The sequence below is a fragment of the Bacillus rossius genome, chromosome 2 (assembly GCF_032445375.1).
Source record: "Bacillus rossius redtenbacheri isolate Brsri chromosome 2, Brsri_v3, whole genome shotgun sequence".
NCBI classification, from domain to species: domain Eukaryota; kingdom Metazoa; phylum Arthropoda; class Insecta; order Phasmatodea; family Bacillidae; genus Bacillus; species Bacillus rossius.
Window position 1 is genome coordinate 24,579,032 of NC_086331.1, and position 27,092 is coordinate 24,606,123.

The 27,092-nt window shown below is 35.2% G+C and overlaps 2 protein-coding genes across 5 annotated transcripts in view; one reads left to right on the forward strand and one right to left on the reverse strand.

Annotated features, from left to right (window-relative positions):
* Positions 1-9,625, forward strand: part of LOC134529177 (uncharacterized) — a 129,227-nt gene extending 119,602 nt beyond the window's left edge. For 2 of the 3 annotated variants that reach the window (XM_063363013.1, XM_063363012.1), the window contains exons 2-3: positions 704-1,446; positions 7,532-9,625. In XM_063363013.1, the coding sequence (XP_063219083.1) occupies positions 726-1,446; positions 7,532-8,967 (2,157 nt within the window). In that variant the 5' untranslated portion in view covers positions 704-725 and the 3' untranslated portion in view covers positions 8,968-9,625. Of the gene's footprint in view, positions 1-703; positions 1,710-7,531 lie in introns of those variants that run through there. The other variant, XM_063363014.1, reaches the window with a different exon arrangement.
* A 9,796-nt stretch (positions 9,626-19,421) lies between these two features.
* LOC134529179 (myb-like protein X) overlaps positions 19,422-27,092 on the reverse strand; it is a 48,649-nt gene continuing 40,978 nt past the window's right edge. Inside the window, exons 4-5 of one of the 2 annotated variants that reach the window (XM_063363015.1) lie at positions 23,263-24,269; positions 19,422-20,309 (exon numbers count right to left, since the gene is read on the reverse strand). In XM_063363015.1, the coding sequence (XP_063219085.1) occupies positions 23,308-24,269 (962 nt within the window). In that variant the 3' untranslated portion in view covers positions 19,422-20,309; positions 23,263-23,307. The remainder of the gene's footprint in view (positions 20,310-23,262; positions 24,270-27,092) is intronic. The other variant, XM_063363016.1, reaches the window with a different exon arrangement.

A 27,092-nucleotide genomic window follows, 5' to 3' on the forward strand; every position in this document is an offset into this window, starting at 1 on the left:
CAATTGCCCTCACCAGGTTCAAACCAAGGACACCATGATGTTTTTATAAAAAGTATTTATTAAATTTTTTATAGCTTTTAAATTTGTTTCCCAAATTTCTAGCAGAAAAATTGTGTATTTGCAATAAGGCAAAAGAATTTCAAAATGGTGTAGGTTTTTATATTAAAATTTTATTAAGTAATTTATTTTATTAATTTAAAATTTTTCCCTGATTTCTTACTATAAAAATAGCGATTTTCAATATAACACACGTTACTGAAATTTCAACATTTGAGAGTGCAGCATTCGATTCCACTATGGTGGAAACAAAATGGTGTATCCAAGACAGTGGAAAAATAAAATGTCAGATACAAAATGGCTACCAGGGTCAAGGTCAATTTCATCCAAGATGGCCGCCATGTTGTCACAATCTAAGATGGCGGTCGGCACCACACTCTGAATCCTGTACCCAGAGCACCCAATTTATTCTATTCAGAAACTCAACTAATGATTCAGACAATCAGTATTTAGTTTAAATTAACTGAGTTTTTTAAAGAGATTTTTAATTACATAAAATCACAAAATAATGTAGCTGACGTATATTTCAATCAACGAAAAGTTTCTAAAATTACCTTAGACAGTTTTGTATAAGTAAATAAAAGTTTGCATATTTTTTCTTACATAAACCTAAAGCTAATATTTGTTTTTTTTTTTTTTTTTTCAGGCAAGTGTGCTTCAGTACGAAAATGTCACGAAAAGACATTCGCAAGTCCTCGTACTACGTGTGGTCACTGGGGGTCGAGCTGGCCAGAGGATTGAGAGGTCCAGATGTAGTGGAGGAGGCACTGCGTAAGCTGCTGTTGCGTGTATCAGAAGACGTCCCGTACGACCCGGTCAAAGTGACCTTGCAAGTGAGCCACAAGGGCGTGAAGGTCCTGCAGAACACGACGTTCCGCCGGAGCAGCAAGCCGGAGGCGAAGGAGCTGGTGCCGCGCGACGGCATCATGTTCGCGCAGCAGGTCCAAGACGTGGTGGCGTTCGTGGTGCTGAGCGAGTCGAGGACGCAGTGGCCGCTGCGCATGCACGCGTACCGCTGCGACTCGGTGGAGACGGCCCACAACCTGACGAACCACCTGCGCGTGCTGACGGGCCGTCCCGAGCACCAGCAGCGGGTGGCGGGCTTAGAGGCGCAGCTGAGGTCGCAGCGCGCGCCGCAGGCCGAGGCGAGCTCCGAGTCGTCGGCGGGCTCCTCGTCAGGCGAGATGGCCGGCCTCTACATGTCCCTGGCTGCCGAGCTGCGCGAGAAGCTGTCGCTGGGCTCCAAGGAGCCGCTGCTGCTGCCGCCCAAGGACTACGACACCATCAGCCGCCAGAGAGGCAACATGGCCGCCGTGGACCTGCGGCGTGGCTCCAGCAGAGGCAGTAGTGGCATGGACTCGGACCACGCCGTCAGCCCCTCCAAGTCGGGTCGGTATTTCTCGTACTTCTCTTGCAATATTTTCAACAGTGTCATATAATGTTTTATGCCAATTGTAGTACACTTAGTAAATATCAATTTAAAATATTTGTGACTGAACCTCAAATTCAAAAGAGGTAAGAGTATTACATTTAGGTAAATAGCACTTAATGGTAATGAAGTGAAACTGAAAAAAAAAATCAACATGGCATGTGAGCCTTGGGCTTTAAGACAATCTGTTAGTTCTTCCAACTCTCAAAATATTCAATCAAGCATAAAAATTAAATTTCCAAATTATATAATATATGTATATATATATATATATATATATATATATATATATATATATATATATATATATATATATATATATATATATATATATATATATATATAAAGGTTTTTCATTTTTTGTACATGCATATGAATTGGAGTAATAAATATATATTATTTTTATACATAACTGAAAATTATGTTTAAAATTGAGTAAATAAATATACACAGAAATACGTTTATCTCAGAATTAAGAAAATCACATTAATCATTTTGCTATGAAAGTTACTTAGAGCTTTAACTTTATAAGTCATGAATTTTTTTTAACGGTTCACTAAATGTTCCAAAAACTTTTAAGTTTTCAATGGCCCTGAGAAACTGCTTACATTGAAACAATTTTCAAAAGAGGCAAAAAAAAAATATTATAATCATCCAAAGATAGTTTTTAGGGCTGTGACGTAGAAAAAAAACCTTGTACGTTGCAGGGATATGCATAAAGGTTTAAGGATACTGCATATTCAAGATTAAGTATGGTGTGCTCTCATCCACTCGGGTACTGACTCCATGCTCATAAATATGAGTCATACCGGGTTTTCGAATCAAATACTTGATATCCCAGCTTCATGAGCCCGATGTGTTAGCGATCAGGGCCAATGGGGATGAAGGGCGTATCTAGCTCAAAACATATGGTTTGGAAGGGGAAGGGGGAGGGGGAGGGAGGAATTTTTCATAATTCAACCTTTTCCATGGGGGAAGAGGGTTTGTTGTAACAAAAGAAAAAATTACTAAAAATAATTTTTTTAACAAATGTTTGTGAGTAGGAGTAGGCCTATACAGATTTTCAATCTCGAAAAGGGAGCTGGGGAGATAGAAAACTAATTTGCCCATTGTTTTGCTTTCAAATTCTTTCTTTTTGTTATTGGGAACAATGGTTTTAGTTGGTTTTTTAGGATTTTGGTTTTGGGGGGGGGGGGGGAGGAGAGGACATATCCCCTTATCTCACTCCCATTTTATGCCCTTCTGTGTGTGGATAAGTTACAGATTTAATTCTTATAACCTCTTCAAAGATGACATAGGGTGGTATTCCAGGACGTTTGGGTAAGGTAGCGAATAAGCACTGCCTTGTTAGAATACAACCGTAACCTTATTCGCATGCCGTATTCCAGAACGTGTCCAAACCGAATCAAAGTAAGAAAAAGAAATCTGCAGCCGTTTTAGTAAACGGTGACCTGCGTGAGACTAGAAACTGGTTCCAATGCATTCTATCAGACAATTTGCATCCATCTATACTATTGTTATGGCAAAAATCCTAGAGGTAGCAGCATTATCGCACAAAAATGGAACCGCCTTTATATTATCAAGTACTTTTTTACTTGTGATTATTTCGTGTTATGGCCATTAAAATGTACAAAATGTATTCCAGGATAGTTTTGTTACCATAAGGTTTCATTTGGTACACCAATATGCTTGGTACATTTCCCGATGTACACGAACGTGACCATATGCGAGTTAATGGCACCAGACCCGGGTCCACCATCTTGACAAAATCACAGAAAAAGTGAATTCTACACATGGGCAGAAGTTTAAGCTACAGATAAGTCACACACTGATAGGACTCAAAAATCTGTTTACCAAAAATAAGGGTCTGGCGTGTCCTATGTAAGGGTTTTGGGAGCGTTTTAGTCACTAGGAATACAGTTAGGAAACAGGTATAACATATTTTACACCTAAACCCTAATTTTTGTGTCTTGGAATACCGACCATAGTGTCTGTGTTCGTAGTTAGTTTCTCTCACAGTGTTAGCATACCAAAAACTGACTTGTTAATATTATTTTCCAACTTTTTTTGTTTATAAATTTTTCTATTTTTATTTTATCTTTGGAATTGGGAGGGGGCAGCTGCCCCCCTGCAACCCCCTGCCCCCCTACAACCTCCTCCCCCCAATTCGCTCTTGCTGGGGACTCAGGGCGATGTTGGAGGAGCAAGTTGGTGACATCTGACCATTTAACTTGACCATCATGCCACCGAACTTGGCCGAAATGTGCTACGGAAAACTGATTGATTTTCACCAAATAATGTTATGAAAAACATAATTTTCATTAATTAATTTTTAGATTGGAAAAATTCTCCAAAATTAGTAATTACATATATTCAAAGTAAGATGACAGCTATATTTAAATTAGTAAATATAATTTATCATTACAGTTACCAATAATTAAAAAAAAAGAATTAATAAATATTTTACTCAAGAAGTATAAACACAGAACCAGGCCACCTGTTGGAACTTAGCTCGCATAGGTGTTGTAAATATCACCTAAATTTGTGTAGTATCAAGGTTTTGATTGGGGATAGGGATAGCAGAATATGTGTAGGCAACTATGTGTAGTCATGGTATACTTATGTTTTAATATTTTGTGCCAACTTCTATAACCATAACTTGTCATAATAGAGTTATAGTCGTGTTAAACACATGATTTTGTGTCTTGCTGCCATCATGGACCAATAGCCAAGTAAGACATACAACAAGTAATCTATCGGGAGCTAATTGATTAAAATACATTTTGTAATATATATAACTTTAATAAATCAACTTAATTCACCAAATTTTTAAGTAATGGCTTTCAGCTCTGTTGTCATTTAAAATAAGCAAGAATAGTAGCATTTCACCTCAATGTTTATTACCAACATTCATTGGCAATGAAAATCCTACACGGGGATATATATATATATATAGTGTGTGTGCGTGTGTGTGTGTGTATATATTTATTTATTTTTTGTGTGTGTTTTTGTATGTCCTCTCCTCATGCTGTCCACCAATTAGCACAGTTATTCAGTAAAACACAATACTGTAAAATTACAGATAGTACTTAGATTTAATAAGTTGAATTTTTTTTTCATAATTAAAAATTCGTGTAATTTTACATAAATATTTCTAGAAAACTAAATATTGCTACAGGCTTTGGTTATAAATAGATGAATGTGCAATTTTTATTACAATTAACAAATGGATAAATTACACATTTTGATGTGTGTGTTGAATTATACATACCTACCTATAATAAGTTGTAAAATAATCAATCTCTTATTTTTTTGTCAGTATACTATAGTTGTGTATATACATTTATGTCATCATAAAAGTGCATAATGTTTGTCAGAGTAAATTTACAATGATCAAGAAAATTTAAAAATAAAATATATTTTACAATTTATTATTGAAAAAAAATTTATTTTATGAAGTTTTATTCCCAGTAATTAAAGGTTAATAGTAGTGTACAAGATGGTCGAGAGGTTAAGATGCCAGACTTGTTAATATTAACCCATGTGTTAGTTACTTCGCTAGTTTACTCTGTTTATGTGAATGGTTTACTTGAGCATTAAGAAATAATTAAATTTAAATATATTCTAAAAATATTCATTAACAGCTATGAGCTAAAAAATCCAACATTTTGTAAGTTGTACAAATTAACATGTTAAATGTAAGTGTAAATTTATGCAATAATGCAGTAAAGTTAACTGACAGGTGAGGTAATTTTCACATGCATGCATTTGTACATTTATAAACCACAAAGTGCACCACTGCACCAACAGTTATGGCATATTTACCAAACCATAGTATTTGTACTTTTAAATTGTTGATAGTATTTTTAGTTTAGCACAAGAGAAAAAATACACTAACACATGTAGGAGTATAATTACACTAACATAGGTGGAGACTGCTTACACATACATTTTGTGTAAAGTTACACATTATTATACAGTGTATAAGAACAATTAGTCGCCAATACCTCTCACTCAATACACGGTTTAGATGATGAAAATATTAAAGTTCAACAGCAATGGCCACAATGCACAACCATCATAATCACGTGTAGGTTAAATCGTAAATAATTACATATTTAAGACATTTAAATTTTGTTTTAGTAATGTTAGTAATCTACGTATAAAATTGAATGAACCTTAATAGCTAATAATATGCAACTACCTAATCATAAACAATATTTATCAAACAAAATAAACCAACATAACATAAATTATGAGCAACTATTTAAATCAATGAATGAAACTCCCCTCAATAATTAAATGATATACTAATACCACTTCAAACTAATTCCACTAGAATTACAGAAAAATAAGCTAGTAAAGACTTCAAATCACTTTGATGTTAACAAACTATTTAAAAGACCTCCTTAAAATCTAATATTGATTCTAATAAAATCACACAACATATCAGTAAAATTAACAGAGAAAAAAATAGGTAATAAGCATCAACACAAGTTCAGTGCTTAATAGCCACAATCCTCTTATGTACTATATATTCTAAACTATTCTATTTATTGTAAACCCAGTTACGAATATGCCAAGCTGCTATTTTCGAAAAAACATTTCCCTCCCACCAAGGAAACCCATGTTAGATTCTCACTCAGGTCCAAACCCAGTTATTGCTTTGTGGGGAGTCTTAAGTTCATGTCACTTTCAGGAATGACAGTTATTGGTATGTCTCATCTCAGAAGCAAGTTCACTTTGGTTAGTGCTAGTTCGATAATCTTACTACAGTCATATATATGTAATACTAGCTGCCCGACCCGGCATCGCACGGCTATACTAAAGGAAAAAAATTAAGCCACATCTCCCATTTACAGTAATGGTAAATAAAAAAAAATCAGTGAAAATTTATTACAATGCTGTATAATGTACCGGAGAGAAAATGCATAGCACTGATGGTTTCTCGACTCGTGCACGCAACGTACAACTGATGTACCCGTACTTCGCTACGGCAGTCTACAGGCAGATCACTCTTGCGCCGCTCATTATACATGCCCCTCCTTGTGGGTACGCCACTGCCGCGCGATGCCAGTTGCCATGGAGACACAGAAGGCATGAACAATGCAAAACCCTGTTCTCATGCAGACAAAGTACCCACTGTTGCCTGGTTTTAACCACCCATGGGATCTAATTTTCGGAAAATGTCATCTTGCGTAACATAAGGAACATTACTGTGAAGTTTCAAGTCTGTAAAATATATATACTTGAAAAAAAGGGCAATAAAACAACAAATTAAACACAGAGAGAGGAAAAAAAACAATAGTTTAGGTTTGCGATTTAAAGTGATAAAAAGTATTTAAATACTAATTGAACTCTTATGAGGGTACTGATTGCTTCGTTGTTAATATCACACGGGTGTTTTTTACTTGTATGGGAAAATTAAGAATGATAAGGCATCTAGTGCGTGAAAACAATGTTAATAGGCAATAGGAAATAAACTACTATGCGCCTGCGTCATTGTCAACACACACTTCGTACGTGCACTGCATGTTGTATCTAACCCCCTCCAACGCATTTGATTCTAAATTGGACTTTTAGTAAGGATCCCTAATGTTATTTATAATATAATATAGTCTATAGCCTTCCTCGATAAATGTACTATCCAACACTGAAAGAATTTTTCAAATCGGACCAGTGTTTCCTGAGATTAGCGCGTTCAAACAAACAAACAAACAAACTCTTCAGCTTTATAATATTAGTATAGATGTGTTTACTCTACTGTTGACAAAATAAGTAGGTAATCCTATTTATAATATTTCATAAGGATTTTTTGAAGAAACATTTATTAAAGTGCTCTTGTCTTGTTTTCTTGTGGGTGTCTATAATTATGAGTAAACATTTATTAAGAACTCTGTTATAAATTGTACTAATTGGTAGAGGTTTTAGGTCTTGCATAAATGAAAACACAATTTTATGAATCTTATAATTGATTGATCCATTACTAAGGTGAAGTTATATAAATACACTTTATTTCATTTTATTTTATTTGTTTTGTTACAGATGAGGAATGGGCAAAATCTTTGGATGATGACCCAGTTCCTATTGCTCTTACAGAAAAAAAGTCTTCCAATGTTTGGCGAACTAGAGGTGAAACTGAATCGGAACTGCCCAGTAGGTTTGAACAAGCATCGCTAGAAAGTTGCCTGATACCAAACATCACCCACAATCGGACAAGTGCAGACCGACAACGATCTCCTACGCCGCCATCGCAACTATCTGCTGGCAAGATGAAGTCTGCTAGTGTGAGTGAACCTGTATCCCCGCATGACCGTTTCAAAGATGCAAAGGAAAAATTTCTACTTCTGGAAAGAGAAAGTTTATCAAAACAAGTGACAGAAATAGGCTGCAGAAGTGTTCGATCAGTGGATACACCAATATTGTCAACTTATGAAAAAGGATCTCTTTCTTATGATGGATACGCAAAGGTTGGAAAAAATACGTCGAAATGTTTCAATCATGATATTCCAGAAGAAAGGTTACACCACAGTTACGAGGCAATGGGGAACTTTCCTTGTCATGACAACAGAAATCCACATGAAAATGACTGTGTCTATTGTCAAAATGTTCGTCGGTTTAGAGCTAAGTCATGTAGTGACGTAATAGGATCATCAGAGTATTGCTTATCTTACCCAGGAAGAAGTGATAGCAATAAGAAAAAAGGCAATATTGAGTGCCAATGTGTGGGTGAACCAAAAAATTTTAAGTACGGTTACATGGTTGAAGACATTTCTGTCGAAAACTCATCACAGTTTATGGCTCCCGTGGAAAAAATATCAGACTGGCAAAGTAAACAAATGCATTCTAATGTTTATGAGGAAAATGACCTTGATAAATCATCACACAGGTTTGGCAGACCTGTTGGAAATATAGGCAAGCAAATGATAAACAACAGTTCAATAATAGAGCATGGATATTTAAGTGATCGGCAGCATTCTGCTAAACCTGGAACATCACATGATAGGTATCACAAACCTCGTCACGAGGCTGACAGAAACTTTGAAGGAACTGGCAAGCCTCGTTCAAAGTTTGGCATTTTGGAAAGAGATCCTTATAGACATTCACATGACTATGTCAAAGAGTTGAAGCAAAAATCATGTCAAGACTCAAGCTGTTCAGAATCATCAGGGGGAGAAAAAAGTGAACTTTTAGTGCCAAGGCAAGGAAACATGAAGCGAAATCCCAGCTATCAAGAACTGTCTGATCATGAGAGGTTTCCGGGCTTGGATCGTGAAACAGCTCGATTGCAGCACCACAACATAGTTAATATGTCTCCTTCAGAATCAAACTCGGCACGGAATCGCCACAGCTACGCGGAGCTCGGTGTGCATGGATACAATAAAAACACGAAACAATTCCCACATCACAAGCAACTGCAGCAAACAGCAAGCAATGCCAGTTCAGGTCGGGTTGGTTTGGCAGTCGTTCATAGATTTTAAAACAATTGAATGGTTGTAAGTGTTTTATTTTAAATCACAATATTTGTGTAATTACTTGAGTCTGAGACTTGTGTGCTTGTTTTTTGCAAGTAAAATCTGTAAATTCTTTAATGTTATTCTTAACGCTTATAAAAAGCTATTGTGTTAAAATCATAAGTTTATGAATGAAATATATGAAATAAAGTTATTCCGTTTTTAAAATTGTAAGGAATGTCAAGGGAATGAGATTAAATCGTTAGTAGGTATTATATGCTTAAAACAATATTAAGAAGGCTGTACTAACTAGTGCCAAATTAAAATTTTCATGCTACTCATCATTTAACCAACATCTATCTTAAGTTAAGTGTTAACAATGCTCTATTACTGTTATTTCTTTGAAGAAATTTTGTTTAATTTGATTAAACTAAAAGTGTTAAAATATTTTTTGTAATACTCTCATTGGCTTTCAAATCAGATATTCTGGCTGTATTATTTTATCTCTGAATGTGTTTTATTAATCTTTTTATTCTGCTACAAATAAGTGTGTATTTATTGATAACCTTTTATATGTATATTTTTTTCTCATTTTAGCATAGATCTGAATTTTTGTTACACTGTTAATTATGTGACAGCTAGAGAAAATTTATCTTGGGAAGTCAATAATTTTTGTTAATTTCAGTACAATTGATTTTTTTATCGACATTTTAGCAGATCCTTTCCCCTATTCATCCATACAATTTCCTTCCTGCTCCGAATAAATAATATACTGGGCCTTTTTAGTGTATATCTTATCATAAGCCTGTATGCAGTTTTCCTTTCAGTGAATTCAAACAAATTAATAATTTTTTGTTCCAAAGCATGAATTAGTTTTGTACATTAGGAAAAAAGGGTGTGTGATGTCAAAAAATATTGATGTTAGCTTCTATTTTATTTATACTTACAAATTTTTCACAATCTTTAAAATTAAAGCATTACATTTGTGGCTTCCGAATAGTAAGGATGTGTCTTATACCAATCCAACCTTAAGAAAAGCATCTTTTAGTTTCAAGGCTGCATCATGTGATAGATTAGTGGTGAAAGTATATTTTAATTCTTTTGGCACTAACAAAACCTAGAACATCAACAAATAAATAGGTTTCAGTAGTCATTTGTTTGCATTTACCAATTTCTTACAATCAACAAATAAATAGGTTTCAGTATCAGTAGTCATTTGTTTGCATTTACCAATTTCTTACACAATTTTTTCAGGTACTTTTCAATTTTTACATGTTTAAGTTAATCATGCGATAGTTATAGATAAACATAAAGCTGTAGACAGAAATTGATTGGTTAAGCAACTGACTATCTTTACATTTTTACAAACAGGTAGCACCACAAACTCCTCAAAGGCACAAGGATGCATGAAAAGTTAGGGATTCATCCATTCATGAAAGGCTACATGGGCGATTCTGTAAGGATCGTTGAAACTATTCTGAAGGTCAACAGAAAAAGCTGAAATCCTTTAAGATGCACTTTTCAAGGGTCCTTTAAGGAGGAATTCCAAAACATAATTAATAATGTTGAGAAATTATAACACTGAGGGAGGGGGTGGAATATTACAGTATTATTCCCCTCCTCGAGCCATTGTTTTTGTTTCCAAATCTCAAGGATAATGCTTACATGGAGTTATGTTAGTTGTTTGGACAGAAAGAAGAAAATGCTAAGAATGACAACGGCATTGGCATTAAGTGCCCAAATGTCTCTATATGCTCATGGCAGTTAGAGGGCGTGCAGTCTTTTCGTCGCGCTATGAGTACCTCTGAGGCTTTAAGCATAACCGTAATATAATATTTCCGGAAAGTATACAACTAAGCTCAGTTCACACGCCATGTGTGGTTTGGTAGAAATTCAGCCAGAAGATTTTAATGAATATCAGTTAAGAAAATTACCATTAGGACCATGATGGAGGACTTCACACTGAATGTTTACCAAAGGCCAAATTTATGAATCATGCATTAGCTGAAGCTTTATTTATTTTGGTGCACAAATGGATTGCAAATATTTTTTTTGTATTTTGTTTTCTAAGAAGAAAAGTGTGCTTTAAATGCTCTACAATTTCACGCCATGTAGACAAACCCCATAAATTTAAACACTGAAAAATAAACACAAAAACCTACAATATACATAGTGCTTAGTTTTATATATAGTCCGTCTAACACTTAGATTGCAGTATAGAGCAAGGGCACCAACTTACCAGCCCACACAGTTCAAGGACGTCCCATAAATGTCCATATGATATCTGGCATTGATATGATGCATGTCCAGTGTCCTTGCTATATCTACAAAGTAGACATTGGGATATCCTATGTTAGTTCCAATGACCACAATAGCCAACAAGGGTGCCCAAATGATATTTTGTAAAGGGCCCTAGACCTGAGGGTATGGAGTGTTTTAAATATTTTGGAAGACGAATGGCGACTTTTAAGTAGCCATGAAAAAGTTCCAATTCCAACCCTGTTAAAAATTTTGCCCTGTTATTAAAATACTAGGCCACGGTACTCATATTCTATAAAAAAGAATAAAATATTATATTAACTGCTTGATTGAAACCAGTACATATCTTACAACACAAATTCAGGAGCAAAGTTTTAATACTTAAACCACTTCTACATATTATTGAATTTTAAATAATTTTCTTGAAAGAAAAACACCTGATTACACTAAATTTTTTCCTTTATCTGAGAGCCTCCAGGCATGGGCACCCTTGATAACCAGGACATCCACGAAGGACATCACTAGGACATCCACAAAGGACATCAGCCAGATGTCCATAAGGGAATTTGCCTTATGGGTCAATCCATTTCAAATCATCCAGGGGTCTACACCCCACCCCGTCAGATTTTCTTGAAATTTTTTTTACAGCACCTATGAACAAATATAACAACGCATATTTTTTATTTTTGACAAATTCACTTTAGTTTTTATTTTATAAGTTTTTTTAGAAAATGGTGCATTTTAACTGATCTGTTGTTTGAGGTGCAAGATGAAAAAGGCATTTTTCAGGAAATATCTAATTGTGAAGTTATTATTTAATACTAACTAATGAATTTTACAATTCTTACTTGAAATTTCATCAGGGTTCCAAAAATCATGTTAAAAATAACATTAGACTCATATTAAACCCTGTTTTCACTCTTTAAAGTTGGCGCTCTGTAATTTTTTTCATCTGTACAGCGATTTCCGTAAATGTTCATAACTTTTTTCTGGCTGATCCAATGAGGCTGAAAAATGTCTCATTTGAAAGAGGATGAAAAGTACTATAATAATATAAAATAAAATTCATGGGTATTTGATGTTGTCATTCGATAAAAAGGGAAAAACATATTATGTTGCTGAAAAGATGCATATTAGCTGTAAATCGTTATCAAATCAATGGTTGGAACAATTATATTAATTTTATTATTACACATAACAAATAGCTTTTACACTCTAATAGGCTAATGAAACTAATCATATAGTTTTAATTTTGTAAAGGATACTACTTAGGATTTTTAGGTAACATTAAAGTGTCGAGTAGGTAGTTAAAGTATGTTAAAAATAATAGGTATTAATAAGTTATATAATTTTTTGGCTTACTTTTTTTGTTGATATGAAACTTAATATTTCCTTGGCCAGCCAGCATTAATGTTTTAAACACTTGTTTTTAGAAAGACTGAACATCATTCGTCCAACTTGAGTACTTAATTGTGGAACATCTATGGAGCAAATTATGTTTGTAAAAGGGACCCAGCACTTATCCTCTCTTCCAACATTTCAGTTTTCTGGCCAAAAAAATGTCTGTGATGGCTAGTGAGGGTGCATAAAATTGATATAAGCATCTTTATTGTCATCATCAAGCTCCAAAATGAGTCCAATGAAGCATTTATCTTCATACACACAGCCTATGTAGGTATTTGGTTGGAAATTAGGAAGTTCTAGTTTTTGTGATAAACTATACCTCGATGAAAAAAAATTTGTCACTGCTTATCCGTTTAGCTGCTATTACAGTATTAGATAGTGGTTGGAAAAAATGGAAAGATCTTGTGCCAGGTACAGTTTTATGTTCACTAAAATGCTGAGTCAACTTTGGTTCTACATTTTCTACACTATCTATATTAATGAATTGAAATATTATTTTTGAAAAGTGTTTGCTACAAAACTTAAACATTTCTTCTGGTGTGCAAATTTGGTCTTAATATGGTCTTTGGAGGTTGGCTCTTGTAACAGATAGTTTAACTGAGCCACCTATACCATCGCAAGCACATTTTCCATGGCTTGTGGCATGAAAAGTCCAGGAAGCTTTTAGACTAAAATCTGCTTCATGAAAATAAAGATTGACTAAACTCTTGAAATTTTTGTATTGTGCAGAACAGCCATCTGTGATGTATTCTACTGTTGTTACTTTTGGTTGTTTTGCTTTCATGTAACTGCAAATTCTGCTACTTCTTAAACAAAGTTTACATCATGTTTCATGTAATCTGATAAAAAGGAAAAATGATTGCCGTGAAACAGAGGAATTATCATTGTCTCCGTAATAAACTACTACTGGATGTAGTGTGCAAGATGTATGGGACCGATGATTACTTTGAATCTCATCTTGAAGGATAAATCCGTAATTTTCAGAAAAATCCATAAAGCAAAGCACTTAGTTTTGGGATACATTTCCTTTCCTCTTTTTTATGTATTCAGATTGTTGCTTTGAAATATAAGAATGAGGTATCAAGGTTTCAAGTTTTTCATTTTAAAGTGTAATGTATTTGGACAATGGTAGGACCATTGTTTGAAGCTGGCTCCGGTCAGTATTTGTCCATTGCTTGAATATTATTTGGTCTTTATCATCATAGTCTTCCAGTGTTGTTTTAACTAAATCATTCAATTTGTCAGAATTAGGACATTTATCACACATTCTTAACATGCATTCTCTTTTTACATCTTCACACATTAACATTTTAGTTAATTCCTTCAATTTTATTTTATCCAGATTCATTGGACTTATAAGTAGTACAGGATTTTGATAAATGCAACAAACACATACTGAATGAACTCCTCTTTGAATAACTGTTACACACCACTTGGGCCTAAGTTCACAAAACTTTGATAGTCCAATTTTGGCATTAGGGTACATTTCTTTAAAAGCTGTGTACAGTTCCTCAAGATTACAAGGGGGGTGGGGGGGCCTGAAAGCTGCTTCACAGCCGCCTGGTTTGTTTCAGCCTGCCCCTGTCTGACTGGAACCCCCCCCCCCCCCCCTTCCCGTCAACCATTTTTTTCTATGGTCATGTGACTAACTGGCAAGGGACTGAGAAGAAATAATAACTTTCCACCAAGGGAAAAAAAATTAAATACAAGGAAGGAGAAATACATGTGTGCGGAGCAGGGGAGGGGGGGGGGGCAGTGCTGTAAGGTTTACATTCCAATAACTGAGAAAAAAATACAAAGACTTCTCTTGTGCTCAGAATTCTACTGAAAGCAAATATATGGTGCAATCCAAATTCGAGGGCTCTTAGCATGAAAAGGATTATCCAGGGTTTTTGCATTGGTGGGTTCTAATTAACATGGATAATCGAGAGTTTACTGTAAATGTAAATCTCAAATAAAAGAAGGTTAACTAATTTTAAAGTGTACACAAACTATGTGTTAGGTGTAATAATAAATAAATAAAATTAATATGATTGTTCTAACTATTGATTTGATAATGATTTAGAGCTAACCTGCATATTTTCAGCAATATAATAATTTTTTTTCCTTTTTATCAAATGATAACATCAAATACCCATGAATTTTATTTTAATTATTATATTACTTTTCATCCTCTTTCAAATGAGACATTTCTCAGCCTCATTGGATAAGCCAGAAAAAAGTTATGAACATTTACGGAAATAGCTGTACAGATGAAAAAAATTACAGAGCGCCAACTTTAAAGAGTGAAAACAGGGTTTAATATGAGTCTAATGTTATTTTTAACCTGATTTTTGGAACCCTGATGAAATTTCAAGTAAGAATTGTAAAATTCATTAGTTATTATTGAATAATAGCTTAACAATTAAATTTTAACTGAAAAGTGCCTTTTTCATCTTGCACCTCAAATAACAGATTGGTTAAAATGCACAATTTTCTAAAAAAATTATAAAATAAAAACTTAAGCTAATTTGGCCAAATTAAAAAAAACACGCGTTGTTATATTTGTTCATAGATGCTGTAAAAGAAATTTCATAAAAATCGGAGAGGGTGGGGTGCAAAATTTTGTGTTCTCTGGATGATTTGATTTGTAATGACCCTTATGTCCACAGAGGAATCTGCTATGAATTAAATTGGGTCTTGTGGAAACCCTGTTACTTGCTATCCACTGTTGTCCAATTGTCATCTTTTTGGAAGCAACTGGAGTCTTATGATGGCATGACTTTCTTTTATGGTGATTGTGGAGAATTTTAGAGTAAGTTTGTAGAAAAACAAATTTACTGTACTTAACAAATGGTGCACTAAATTATTCCAAACACAAACTGCAATATTCTACACTAACAAAATGGTTTTATTCTGTATATTTCTGTATGGTCTGTAGCACATTTGTAACCATGAGGTAAATGAATGGTTATGGCTTATTATGGAAGAAATATTGAATGATGAAAATATTTTGATAAATATGGGCATCTCACTGTGTAAGTGAATAAAAAAAGTTAAATGTACTTAGTTTGGAATGAGCATGTATGAATTGGTGATGATTCTGACATTTCCTGCTAGCTATGGTCTGAAATGCACATGCATAAAATACTTGTATAGTTTGAAAGTTTAATAGGAAATTTTCTTAGTTCAGAATATCAAAGTCAACAAAAATGGATAAAATTAAGATGGTGGTTATATTGAAGGAATTAATTTTTATTCTTTTTACCAAAATGCACAATGGCAGACATTAAATGATGAAGCAAGTCTCTGATCTTCATAACACAAACCACAAAAATAAATTTACTTTTTCACTGTACCAAGAAATAATATGATTTTTAAAACTGCCTGCTGTTGATGATAAAGAGAACCCTCAGTTACTTCATAACTGGGTATGACTTAGAAATGCCGCGTTCCCAGGCATGTAAATTTACGTGGTAAAGAAAGCTGATACAGAAAACTGTGGTCAAAAAATACATGTTAAATTGGCAAACTGTCATTTGGTGCGAGCAGTTGGCAACGCTGCAAACAATAACTGAACGACTAACTTCCTGTCTCTTACTTCAGACCAATAAAGGTTTTTCAGAACCGAGAAAGTTCATTGTTCCAACTCCCAAAACACATGTGTTGCTCTCTGGCTTACTGTAACAATCACGAAACCTACAGGAGCATTTCATCAAAGTTCTTGAAACAATATTTATAAAAATTACTAAAAAAAACTCAGAAATATAGCATAACTAGAATATTAAAATTACTTATATTCTGACAAAAATTTACACAGCTACAATCAGTAGTTTTTACTTAAATTCTCAAAATGTCTGTATCAATTAAAATAATAAAGTATCAAAAACCATTCAGAAATATTAAAAATTTCTAATGCACACAAAATTAAGGTCATCGTAACCTTGAACCTATACATCAGTAGACATTAATGAACTACCCAATATATCATATTAATCTATTTGGAAAATATACTTAAATTGGGTATAAATAATAATGACTAACACACAAAATTACCATACTACATTATTACACATGAAGCACTATTAACTATGGTTTGGAATTTCTAAACAAAAATAGAAACCATAAAATTTGTAGGAAAATTATTTAATAACAATAATTATTTTTGTGCAATATCTTTTCGAGTGCCGACAAACAAAAATCAAATGTATTAAAATATAGAAATTATTTAATAAGTACAATAATTATTTATGATTCAATTTTGAAGACAATTGGATTTTAAACTATTCTCCATTTTAATATTGAAAATGTCAAAAAATTACCATTATCTTTTTCTTAGGATTTTCTGTACTTCCAAAGTCGATCTAAAATATATAAAATTTAAAACGTAATCTATTCAACTGGAGCTGTTGGTACAGCTTGTATTCTTTGCATTCTTGTGGAATACATGACACACATCTAACGAAGAAGTATCTATTCCCTAAAGATACTATTTTGACAGTTCTGAAAATAATTTTATCAAAACCTGCAATATTGCTTTCATCCAAGATTTAAAATACACTGGAAAAGTTGAAAGTCCAGCACAGCTACAAAAACCAGATTTTTAAAGTACTGAAAAACCAACTTGCAGTATTGCAATTAATGGCATATTTGACTGTGTTCAATGCCCTTCAAAATGCATATAATCATCACAACTTGCCCATGTAACTGCAATGCTCCACTGCATCTTGTGCTGATGAACTTGAATAAATGAGCATCACTACATGAATAGCACTATTTCAATGAAAAATAAGTTAGCACAATAGCAAGTATGTTCAGTGTTTTTAGAAATATTGATTTGTAGTAAATACAGTTTATTTTATCCCACAATCGCAGATATCAATCTTTAACTCCAAGCTATTCACGATCTGAAGTGTAAGATAAAAAAAAATTAAACAGCTTGTTTACATTTCACATTTTAGGGACTGGATTTTGAACCAAAGTAGCTGAGTCTGTTTAATTAGGTGTTTGTGAAGCACAAAATAAATGAACACATGAAAAAGAATAGATTTGACATTTTTTTCTTATTTAAGGGGCTTAAACCTGTCTTGCAAGTAATCCATCATTGTGAAACATTTCAGGATTAGCCATAACTTGCACATGACCTCCTTTAGGCCCGGTCCACACGAACGGGCAGTGTGTGGGACGGGAGCCGCGTGGCGCCCGCATAGCAGTTGCGTGGTGCAGTCCACACGAGCGGTCAGTGTGCGGGTTGGGAATGCAGCTGATGTCTGCGGGCATTACCATTTTGGAGTTCAGTCATTAGATGCAATGGATGCACGCCATAGTGCAGTACTTGTGTACGTAGGTATTCAGATGTTAAAAAGAAGAAAGTCGAATCTTAAGTATTGGGTACATCCCATAGTGAGCAGTCGTTAGTAACAAGGAACTTTTTATTGCAAGAAGACGAAATGAAATTTTTTAATTACTTCAGAATGTCGTCTGCAAGCTTTCATGAACTGCATGAGACTGTGGAAGTATTCCTTGCAAAAGCAAGATACAAACATGAGACTGGCTATACCTACAATGGAAATGATGGCTTTAACGCTTAGGTAAGTGTGTTTCCTTTTTCTTGTACTCACTTGTATTAAATAAGTTGACAAGGCCATTTACATATCTCAATAACTTTCTTAGACAATACAGGTTTGTTTTAAATATAAGAAAGATAGCAAAATATACTTGTAGGTGTATTCATACAATTCTATTAATATTGTCATGTACAGTACGCACTGGAAAACAAATATGTCCTTAAGTCTGAAAAAATTCTTTCGCACAGCTATTCACGTACAATAAAAAATGAAAGATAATAAATATGAAACTTGATAGTCAAAGTGTTTATTTATGGTATGCACATTAGGAGTCATTCGAAAATGCAGACAGTTCGGTGTCAGATGGTGATACGATGGAACGACATGAAGTAAAAAGCCGATTTTCTGTAAGCTCGCTGTTTTGGCTTCCTTGTATTTGTGACAGATGCTGGGTATACATAGGTTTTGCACTTTGTACCTGGAGCTGTCCATACATAGGTGTTGGAGGTGGGTGGCACACACTTGTAGGTGGTGTCTGGAAAGCGGAAATGTGCTTTGGGTGTGCGGAAGTACTTTGCAGTGGCTGCATAGGGCTGTATTTAGGGAATCAATTATTAGACCTAGTTGCAATGTTGCCCGTCTAATTTTTTAGAGTAAACGCAACTCCTCCACTCGGAATTCCAGTTTCTGGTCTGTATACACATCAACATCAACTTTTTCTACGTCAGTATGATTCATGGTGGAAACCAATTCTTACTAACTTGACAGCACACACAAGATGGTTCCCCCGCAAGACTGGCGCGACAGCTCGTGTGTACGACTCTGTATCTCACAACAGCCCGTAACAAAGTTGCGGCTGCCGCGCGGTGCCCGTCGCGCTATGGGCAGTGCGGGTGGCAGCTAAAGCCGCACGGCTGCCGCGCCGCTGCCGCGCAGTGCCCGCCCTGTGTGGGCTGCTCTACCTATCTTACTGTCCGTAACAAACCGTGCGGGCGCCGCGCGGCTGCCGTCCCGCATACTGCCCGCTCGTGTGGACCGGGCCTTACTCTGATTTCTGAGGAGCTGATCTCACCAAGGTACAGAGAAGCCGGATGTACTTAATACTTTGTTCTCAAAAATTATTAAGTGAGATGATACCAAAATTTGACAGCTTTGCCAAACCAAACCTAACAGTGGGACATCATGCTAAAAGAATGAATTATTAAAACCATCCGAATACTGGATCAATGAACAGGGAATCTATAAGCTACATAAATAAAAAGAACCAAGAGCTGAATGTTGCAGAACAAGTCCTTGTTTACTTTATATTTTCAAATCATCATTACAAAAACATTACTTCTTAATTCTACATTAACAAAGTACATAATAAATATCTTAAAACTGGCTTTACAATAAAGTAACAATATCTCCTCTTATTTACAAAAATTATGTTTACTTCAGACATTTCTCCAGAAGTTTGAATAAATTAAAACAAGAAGGGTACCTGCACTTTCTCACTGCCAACAAAACATACCTGAATTTACTGGGGCAAACAAATAAACTAAAACCAATACTTACTTTCTGCAAATATCAAACAATAATAAAAACCGTAATTATTACTTTAAAATTCTTAAATTATGGCTGAACGATGGTAAGGGGGGGAGAGCGAGAGAGAGACAAAACCACTGTGGTCACAAACTAAGTTTCAACTTAAAATAAACAAACAACACTTCTGATACAGGTATAAACACTTACAAACTTTAAGAAAAGTTAAATTCTTATACTCAAGGTACAAATCAGAGCAACTTTTATTCATTTAAACATTTATTCTTTTCTTTGAAAGCATTATAGTTCCACAATAAATCTCCATTTAATATTTTATGTTACTTGTTTACAAAAATAAAATTCCATTTAACATTAAAATTTTAACAAACAATATAACAAATTACTGATTTTAGTGTACTTCAAAATACAAAAGAGTTATTTGACTGGGATCACACAAAATGACTCAACCGATGTAATGTCTTAAAGCACTCTGTGGTTGTGAAGACCTAACAGCAAACTTTGCTCCAACCTTAACAGCCAGGATTCCCATACATCAGATGCTGTTTCCACCATCCATCAGCCAGGTCACTCTAAAATCCAGGTCACATGGCACCAAGAGCAGTGGAAGTTGCGAACCTGAAACATTTTTATGACAGCATCAAGATCCTACAAAAATCTCTAACACCTGCTTTGTGAGGCAACCGAACTGAACTTGCAAAAGAAAAATGTTTCAGAACAATTGGGAGTATCATTATCTTTATAAGCAACTGCAAGGACAATTTGCGGAGTCCAGCCAAAAATACTCAAGATTTTCCTGTGTTCGAATGCAGTTTGAGTTTAGTTTGAGATAGAATCAGTTGTGATTTCGCAACATTTCTTAGCACGTTGCAGAGTCGTCGAACTGAGATTTCTCAATGCTCAGTTGAATTGGTACCTCATGCAGAAATGGAAAAATATTCCTCTCTGTGTTCAGTCTTGAAAAACATAATATTTGTCATTGTTATGATGGTGACATCGCTCAAAACATCAAAATATTTTTTCCTGTATACTATTTAATTTGATTTAAATAGATGGAGCTGCAGGTGATGAAGTTCACTGCTGAAGAAAAGGATTTACTGTGCAATTTGGTATACATGTGCTATTATATAGTTTATTTTATTTGACTTCAATAATATAATATAGAACATTATAATGATGTTTGACAAATAGTGGGTGATATGTATAGGGACAGAAAAATTAACATGAGTGATAAGAGAACTTTTTGAAAGACTGGTTGTAGTACTGTGCCAGAAATTCGGCATTTCCACACTTTTTTTAAATTTTTATTATAATTTTAAATTATTTTGGGAAATTTTATTTTTTTAATTTATTTGGTTACAATAGTGCGATTTACTCTTTGTTAGGCTGGTGTACGCCACATAGTTAAACTTTGTGCCAGTGGACCGAAGCACCTTTCTCAGGGACCTACCTGATATTTTGCTAGTCTAATGTGGACGTGGGCAGCGCGGTTGAAATTTCTCTCGCCTGCAGTCACGTCCCGGGTTTGTAATATTAATTCCCTGCATGACCAAAATCGCATAGAGCAGCTTCTGGCCTGCAAGCTGCTACTTCTTAGAGGCCTGCTGAGACTAGCTAGTCTCGGCACAAACGAGTCTCCCGTGGACCTCCGTTCCCAGCTATCTCTGCGCTTTTCTGTCCACCCTCCCCTCTCTCTCCAACCCCCTTAGTTCTGAGAAATTAGACTAGGAGCATTGCCCTGTGGTGAACCCGCCAAGACGATGGCCTACTCCAAGGATATTATCCCTTGCCCTGAAGAGCCCCCCCACGACATCTAGCGGCAGAAAAAGTAACTTCGGCCCTGGTGGCCAGCGAGCGGAGACAACGCCAGTGACACCTGGCGGCGGGTCAGTTCACCGCCTCTGTTAGTTCCCCTTTAGGCCACCAGAGTCCACCACCGGCTACGCCATAAGGCACTGTGCTTTCTAGGCGCGGCCGGTTAAAGTCGATTCTTTGTAGCTTCCTGTTACCGCCAGTAGAGAGCGCGCAGGTCATGCGCAGGTCATGTTGTTGTCACGCCCGCCTCGGACTCCTTCGGAAATTTTAGGTCTAAAGCCGAACCTTCCCCCTCCTTTTCCCTAGGGCCCTAGCTCCCGTTTTAATTAGGAGCTTTGTCCGCCATCGCCGGACTTTGTACTCTGACCTCGGCTACTTACCACGTCTTCTCGGCGTCCTCTGTGCTAAGAGGCTTTTCGCGGAAACGACGGAATCATCTTCAAATCAAGATGTAGTCAGCGGTATTGGGGGATGTGATCCCAGTTGTACAGTAGCCAGTCAAAAGTAGTCATTAGAAAAAGTCATGTTTTAGTTAAATGTTATTATTCTTCTGTTTTACTAAAAATTTGATTTCTGCCGCGTCTTCCGCGGATTTCTTGGTGCGTGCCATCCTGATGTCGGCGCGAAACAACTCCTGCGCCCTGGAGCTACACCCTGTTTGGTGAGTGACTTTGATTTTTTTTCCTCCCGAATTCCCGTTTGTTGGCCTTTCGCGCTGACTGTGTTTGACTGTCTGGAAGCAGGTCTAATTCGTTTTGAATTTGACTTGTGTTTCAGACAGGGTCCAAGTGCTGGGGAGACAAATTGCTCCCCGTATGTTCTTCGGGACCTCGAGCTCCGAGTCCCCCTAAAAAGAGAGGTTTTCCCACCCCGACGTCATATTTTGAAGACCCGGGTGATATGAGCAAATATTTTTTACTTGCATATAACAAACTAAATTAATTAAATACATACCAGCGAACAGTGCCTTAAGAACGTAATCGACGAGAATATGTAAAATTCAGGAGACTGTGATTTATGTAATCATCGAAAGAAGCTAAGAGGGTGGAATATTTTAATTTTTGTTCTGTGATGATGTTTAATTAGTATAATTTGTTTTAGATAATTTCGGGGCACCCCCTTATTTTTGTTACTTGCTAAGATATTTATTGTGTTATCTAAATAATGCGAAAACAAAACCTTTTCATAATAAACCAGGGAAACCTATAGACCAAGCTACTTATGTAGTGTATTTATTTATCATATACCTTATTCTATTTAACGATCCATGAACTCCCAAGTTGCTTGCGTGCAGGGAGTATGAAATTGTCTTGTTCGCTGCCTGGTGCCCCCTCTGGTAAATAACTTTAATTTTTTTAATATTTTTGAACCCACCAGTTTCCAAGGTTTTTTTTTTTAATTAAGTTAAAATAATTTAATATTTAGGCACGAGGGGCTCTCAGTACTTAATGGGTTAAAAACAAAAAAATTTCCACAAAAATTTTGATACATGAAGAATTTTGGATTAAAAAATTTGCTGTCAATGTGTTTGTCAGTTACCATTAGGTAGTTAATTTGTATGTAGTAATTAAGTGTTTACTAAGCATTTTGGATAGTACCTCAAATGATAGATTAACTTAGGTAAACTTGTATAACACACAAGCAAACATTTTGTAAAAGAAAAACATAATTTATCTTTGTGGGTGTTCATGATTGATGATTATAGAAACTTAAAAAATATATATATTAATTCATAAAAACTCAACTTAAGACTTACCTTTAAACATTTGTTTGCCTCTTTTTTCTTATATTCTTCATTTTCCTACTGGCCTTGAGAAAACATATCAATATTTCCATTATCTTTCTTATCATCGTCTGCCTCAATTTTGCCATTTTTTCCACCTTCTTCTTCATCTATATCCTTCTCTCCCTCCTCTTCTGCCTCCTCTCCCTCCTTGTCCTCCTCCATCCCCTCCTTGTCCATCTCTTCGCACTCCTTGTCATTCACTTGACTACTTTCATCCTCTTTATCATCCTCCTCCCCCTCCTTGCCCTCCTGCATCCCCTCCTCATCCGTCTCCTCGCACTCCTTGTCATTCACTTGCCCACTCTCGTCCTCTTTATCATCCTTCTCCCCCTTCTCATCCCCCTCCCTCTCCTCATCTTCTTTCATTCCAGCCTCATTCACATCTTCCACCTCCCCATCGCCCTCCGGCGGTCTCTCCTCCTCCACTCTCGTCTCCCTATGCTGGTCATTGTCATTGTTATTCTCATGCCAGTGATAAACCCAGTCAATATCCTCATCCGAGTCAGAACCCTGTAACCAGTAATAGCCCTTTTCCGAAGCAATACCCTCTTCCAAGTCATGACCCTTTTCCAAGTCATGAACCTCTTCCAAGTCATGACCCTCTTCCAAGTCATGACCCTCTTCCAAGTCATGACCCTCTTCCAAGTCACGACCCTCTTCCAAGTTGTTGTAACCCTCCATGTTCTCCAAATTCTCCAGATCGTTGAAATATTGATCCCATAATGCATCCTCTTTTTCTTCTTCATCTTCCTCATCATCTTCTTCTTCTACGTCATCCTCCTCCTCCTCTACGTAATAGTCCTCTTCCTCTTCATCATCCTCTTCATCACCATCTTCCCCATTGTCATCATCACTTTCATCACTGTCCTCTTGATCATTATTATCATAGTTCTCTTCTGAACTATCATCATCTGTAAACGTCGGCTCACTTTCATTACTGCTGCTCAAATTATAAATATGGGTGCTATAGTAAGTACCTGTAATTGTTAAACATAATGTTAGCAAAAACATCTCCCTCCTCAATACTGGTACATTAACACAACATATCATTTATATCCAAGATACTAAAAAAAAAAAGGTAAATGTCTACACACTTTTCTTAACTACTCTATGGAAAACCATACCCACAGATGTCACATGGAATTATAGTAACAACAGAATCCCTATTTTATGGTTGTACAATAATTTTGCAACAAGAGTAAATAATTGAGTAAGAGCCAGCATAGTGTAGATTAGGTAGGCCTACTGTGTTTGTTTGGTCTGTGGCTGCAATGTAAATAGCTCTGTAGACTAATTATGTGAGTATGTACTAGTTTTGCTGTAAGTGTGCAATTATCAATTTCTCAATTTTGTTGTGATATTAAATTTTTTTGTGAGTGTTTTATTAATCAATAATTACATATTGGTTTACGAAAATACCAACTTGTGTTCATGTGTCAATAACTCTCAGCCAAACGTAAACTGAATTTTTAGGTTAAAACAATGGTTGCGCATAATCTTTACATACTTTTTAGCCTACAACAGTATAACAATGAATCTGAAACTTACACTATTACTTTATTTGGGAATTTAAATATTAATTAATTAAATAATCATAACCTATAAAGTTAAAAATACATTGGCAATAATATTTTTAAAAGAAATACTAGTAGTAAAGATATGATAAATAACAAATGGCTATTCTAATATTGAAAAAATCACAGATATAAAATCAAAACTCATTCAATTTTATGGTTACATATATAGGCTACATGTTCTCATGCAACACAATGACACCCTTTCAGAGTTATCTTTGTAACTATGCTTCAATAGTATTTCACTGAGTAGTATAATTAAATATAAATGTTTAATAATAGTACAAGAAGTTATAGCCCTTTCCAATAATAATATTGCATTGACTATCTTCAGAAATAAAACATTTTTCTTAAAAAAGCACAAAAAAGAGCATTGATTATCACAAGTTAAGGGCAAACAATACAGCAAAAGTTGACAGTTAAAATTACAAGTAAGAGAGGTATCAATTGAAAATCAAGATAAAACGGACAAGTAATATCTGTAACTCAATATAAAATTTTTAAATAAAATAACTTGTTAGAAAAGCAATTTATATTTTGTCTCCTGTAATATTTCGGCTATAATGATTTAATTGTGCATTTTGTTTAAAAAAAAAATAAAAACTAAGATAGTTTTTTGGTTATTCTGATTTCAATCAAAAGAAAGCCTTTGCCTTAGAGTTTAACATAATAATAATAAAACAATACCTCGAACAGAAAAATAACGGTTTTTAAACAAAAAAATAATATCCCTAAATTAGTATGTTAAAACATTTTGCAGCATAATTATTAATGAAAATATACTAAAGAAGGATATGTGAAGTCAAAGCAGGATGTTCTTATAAACACTTATATTCCAAGTTGTTTTTCAGTGTACTATTACACACACATACCTACAGACATGCACACAAGCAATTCTGTGGAAACCCATTTGAGTTTTTCTAGTACCTATCTGACTGTCAACAGTATTTTCTTCTTGTGTGCATGGCAAGCCACTTGAATGCAGTGTGATGTCATGCACAGTAAGATTTCCAAACTGATTCTCATTTTGTGCTCTTCTGAGTTATGAACACACCTTAAAAAACTAACCCTGTGTTGAGAATGCAGCACAACCAAGCATTGAAGAATGCAGCATGTGTTATTGGACAAGGGCTAGCAAGATTAAGCTTGTAAATACAAGCACATACCACCATAAAAAGAACTGGAAATTATTTGACTATTCAGGAAGAAGACTTATATGTAACACACAATACAACAAGATCAAAAATAAGCAGTGAGGAATTCCATTCGTGGTGATGGAAGTGAAAGTGAAAAATCCATGCCATATGCTTTTGAAACATGGTAAAAACACCCCACTGTAAATACTTTACACTTATATTCCAGGCACCTAGTTGGTTTACGTCCAAATAAGTCACAAAGTTTTGAAATTTCTATTAATCTGTTTGTTTTACCATCCTTAACAACATATTAATTTTGTATTCCATGCCTTTGTTGCTCACACCGCCAATTGATTAATATGATAGAGAAAAAAAGTTTTGTTCAAGAAAAATTTTTAATGCAGTCTATGGCAAAAAAATTACTAACAAATTTCAAGAAGTGATTCTTTACTTTAAATACCCTACCAATTTTCTTTGAAATGCATAATCAAGCATTTTTTTTATATAGTACTTGTTATTTTTTTTGCAACTAAACAGCTTTGTATTAGCTTTAATTTGTAGGGTAGACTGGGTACGGTTGAAATATTTTAGCGTTTATCGTCCATTGCGTCGGGATTAGTTAAGCGTGGGATGACGAAAATATACTAAATAAAAGACCATATATCTGTCTACTAACGGGCAATGTTATTTGAGATCACTGTATTGTATTTTATGTGTAAAATCAAAATTTAAAAAAAAATTGTAATTTGTTTCAACCGTCCCCATGCCAGGGTTGGTTAAACAGTGCCTGGGGACAATTGAAGCACATGCAAATAATACAAAATATAATAAATGAACATGTTTTATTCATTGTGTAATAACATTTGACGACTCGTAATGGCACAGTTGAATATCACAAATATATTTTTATTAATATTCAAGTCTTTCACTATACTTATAATCTAGTGCATTAATGTTGACGTCGTCTGGCCGACGACCACCCCAGAGCCCGACCTGCACCCGCCAGTATACGCTCCCGCTAACGGAACACACCCCTGGCCATGGCCCACCCGAGTCAGGCGACCCGAACAGCAATTAAAGACAAAGCCGC